General features: G+C 35.4%; 1 protein-coding gene across 1 annotated transcript in view; it reads right to left on the bottom strand.

The window, feature by feature from the left end:
- The window catches only part of recql5 (RecQ helicase-like 5), a 41,274-nt gene extending 40,904 nt beyond the window's left edge, over positions 1-370 (bottom strand). The window contains exon 1 of the mRNA XM_016229525.1: positions 210-370. Within this exon, the coding sequence (XP_016085011.1) occupies positions 210-303 (94 nt within the window). The 5' untranslated portion in view covers positions 304-370. The remainder of the gene's footprint in view (positions 1-209) is intronic.
- Between the last annotated feature and the right edge of the window lie 2,870 nt (positions 371-3,240).

Below are 3,240 nucleotides of genomic sequence, written 5' to 3'. Positions count from 1 at the left end.
ACACACCCACACACACACACACACACACACACACACACACACACACACACACACACACACACACACACACACGTATATATATATACAGGAAATAGCACCACTGCACTGTGGCTGTCATTATCACTGACACATTTAACCATCAACTGCACTAGCATTCAGCTAACTCCTGGCATTTATTCCACAACAGTCCAGTGTAAGTGTGTCTTCACCCTTTAGCACTGCTGTCACGGCATCTTCCTGCTGCTGAGACCGAAACTGGTCGAATCCGAAGTGTTCCTTTAACGCCCGGTGAACGGCACTCATAACTACATCCACAATCCCAACATTCACTCAACATTCACTCAACTCCGCCGCGGCGCACGCAGATGATGTCATGTGACGCAAATATTCTGCGTCCTTTTCCATTTCTTTTTAACAATCTTAAAATGTAGTTTATATTCGCATTCATAAATGTTCATTCTCCCACCATAAACGATATCTCAAGGGGTTTAACAACACATTCCAATGGTGTTTCGAAACGCTTTCTGTATCTGAAAACAAAAACATCTTTGTTTAGGCGATTTAATGTTCGGATCAGTGTATTGTAGCCAAACTGGAGAAATGTTTCATTCATAAATTATGGTTTTGGAAGATACCCCTTTGCAATATTTAGAAACTAATTACAATTATTTTCAGAAGCCTGGGACAGAATAAAAGAAAAACACCAGTTGTTTGATTTAATTGTAAAATATAATTTGTCAGATGTAGCCTATGCCTTTCTTTCTTTCTTTCTTTCTTTTTTCTTTCTTTCTTTCTTTCTTTCTTTCTTTCTTTCTTTCAACACTTTATCATTACTTTAGTTGTAAACAGTTCAAAACTAAACAGCCTACTGCACACTGGATGGATATCTTTTCCTTCACTTTTATTTTTAAATTATTAACTTACACAAAATGTATAAATATATGAATCTATATATAAAATTATGAAGTTGTACGTGTGCAATTGTGGTGTAATGCATTTGTTAGAAAACACTCTCTGTCTGTATTGGAACTGTATTCCAGATGTTTTCACCCTCCTTTTCTTCTCTCCCTCTCTGCTCGCCCTCCCTGTACAGCGCACTGTTGTCTCTCTCTGAATCCCCCTCCTCCATCTGTTCTCTCTCTCTCTTGTATTATGTTTTAATATCTCTTACTCATATTCGAGGTACGCATGCGCACATGTATGCATAATATTTAGAAACTAATTACAACTATTTTCAGAAGCCTGGGACAGAATAAAAGAAAAACACCAGTTGTTTGATTTAATTGTAAAATATAATTTGTCAGATGTAGCCTATGCCTTTCTTTCTTTCTTTCAACACTTTATCATTACTTTAGTTGTAAACAGTTCAAAACTAAACAGCCTACTGCACACTGGATGGATATCTTTTCCTTCACTTTTATTTTTAAATTATTAACTTACACAAAATGTATAAATATATGAATCTATATATAAAATTATGAAGTTGTACGTGTGCAATTGTGGTGTAATGCATTTGTTAGAAAACACTCTCTGTCTGTATTGGAACTGTATTCCAGATGTTTTCACCCTCCTTTTCTTCTCTCCCTCTCTGCTCGCCCTCCCTGTACAGCGCACTGTGCTGTTGTTAATTACTGACAGCATTAAAAATTCAACTTTAAAATAAATGTAATTAAATGACCAAATTTGATACTATTATTGCACATTATTAATTTTGATTATTATAAATTCATCACTCTGAAAAAGTCACACTCATTTGCACTAGAATAAATTCATCTCACAATGCATGTAATTACATAATCTTTGCATAAAGCACACAAGCAACATTTGACAGGAAAAAAATCTGCATGGACACAGGATTGAACTTACTTTTATTTATTATTCACATAAAGTGCATTTCATGTCATGATTTGAGTTTGTCAAATGAATATGAAAGTGCAGACAGAGCAAGCGAACACTGTATTATATTAAGGTGCAGACAGCAGCAGGTTCAGAAGTACCACAGAAGCAGTAGCTGAAAGAGATCCTATACACTACCTTGATGGAAATACTGGTTGTGAATGCTATGGATCACTGTCAATCACTACGAACTGACCAACTAATATGGCCCAATGGTTTATCTAATACTAATGAGGTCTAGAACACTGGTTCTCAACTGGTTTTGCTTCAGGACTCACATTTTACATCAAGTGCCCCAACACATTTCTTTATTGCCAAAAAATAGTCCTTAGCATCAAATACGCAAACATCTTAATCTTACTATAAACTGCTTAGGCTCAAAATTTCGCTAAAGTATAAGCATACCAGCTAACAGGAAATGTTCTTAGAACTTTGAAGAAGGTTATGGAAGCGTTTTCTCGAAAGTTATGAACAAATGTTCTTCCAGTAACATTAATAGAATGTTCGTTTAAAGTCATCCGGACTTTAATAATGTTCTCAAAACATTAGCATGCAACGCATTATGTATATATTATGTTTTTCTGAAACACTGGATGTTCACCTAATTGTTGCTACTTATAGTTTCAGATGGTTTCGAGAACATTTAAAAGTGGCATTCTCATAATGTTTGCAAAATTATAAAATTGGAATGTTCCCTTAATGTTTTCTCTAACCGTCACATAACCGTATGTTCCGGAGAACCTTTGCATAGCTTAATGAGAAGTTAGCAAAATGTTCTCAGAATATAGTTTTGTTAGCTTGAATGGTATTGGCTGAAGAAGAAAATTGTCTTCAAAGCTTGAGCGCTTTCTAATTGTCATTTGAATTTTGATTGTTTCTCACCCAGTGAAAAACAACATTACCCATGATTCTACAGAGAAATCTCCACAAAGCAAATCGTGCCGAAATAATTCTTTAGCACCCACCCACTACCATGAAGCACTGCGAATGACATAATAGCTCACAAATGCTCTCAAACTACTAAAATATTTTTCTCCACTGTTATTAATTTGACTATGTCATTCACAATGCTTCATGGGATTGTAGTCCTTTCTAAGCAGAGTTTGTAATGTTGTGATTCACCTCATAGCAGGTTGGTTTGGTTCATGACTTAAAGGGTTAGTTCATCCAAAAATGATATTTAGCCCATAAATGACTCACCCTCAAGTCATCCTAGGTGTATATGACTTTCTTCTTTCAGACGAATCCAGTCGGAGTTATATAAAAAATTGTCTTTGATCTTTCAAGCTATATCATTGCACTCAGCAGGTGTTGCATTGCTTCAGTCCAAAAGCACTTAATTAA

The sequence above is a fragment of the Sinocyclocheilus grahami genome, unplaced genomic scaffold, assembly GCF_001515645.1.
Source record: "Sinocyclocheilus grahami isolate Dianchi unplaced genomic scaffold, SAMN03320097.WGS_v1.1 scaffold353.1, whole genome shotgun sequence".
In the NCBI taxonomy this organism is placed as follows: domain Eukaryota; kingdom Metazoa; phylum Chordata; class Actinopteri; order Cypriniformes; family Cyprinidae; genus Sinocyclocheilus; species Sinocyclocheilus grahami.
This window is presented reverse-complemented; position numbering and strand designations above follow the sequence as displayed.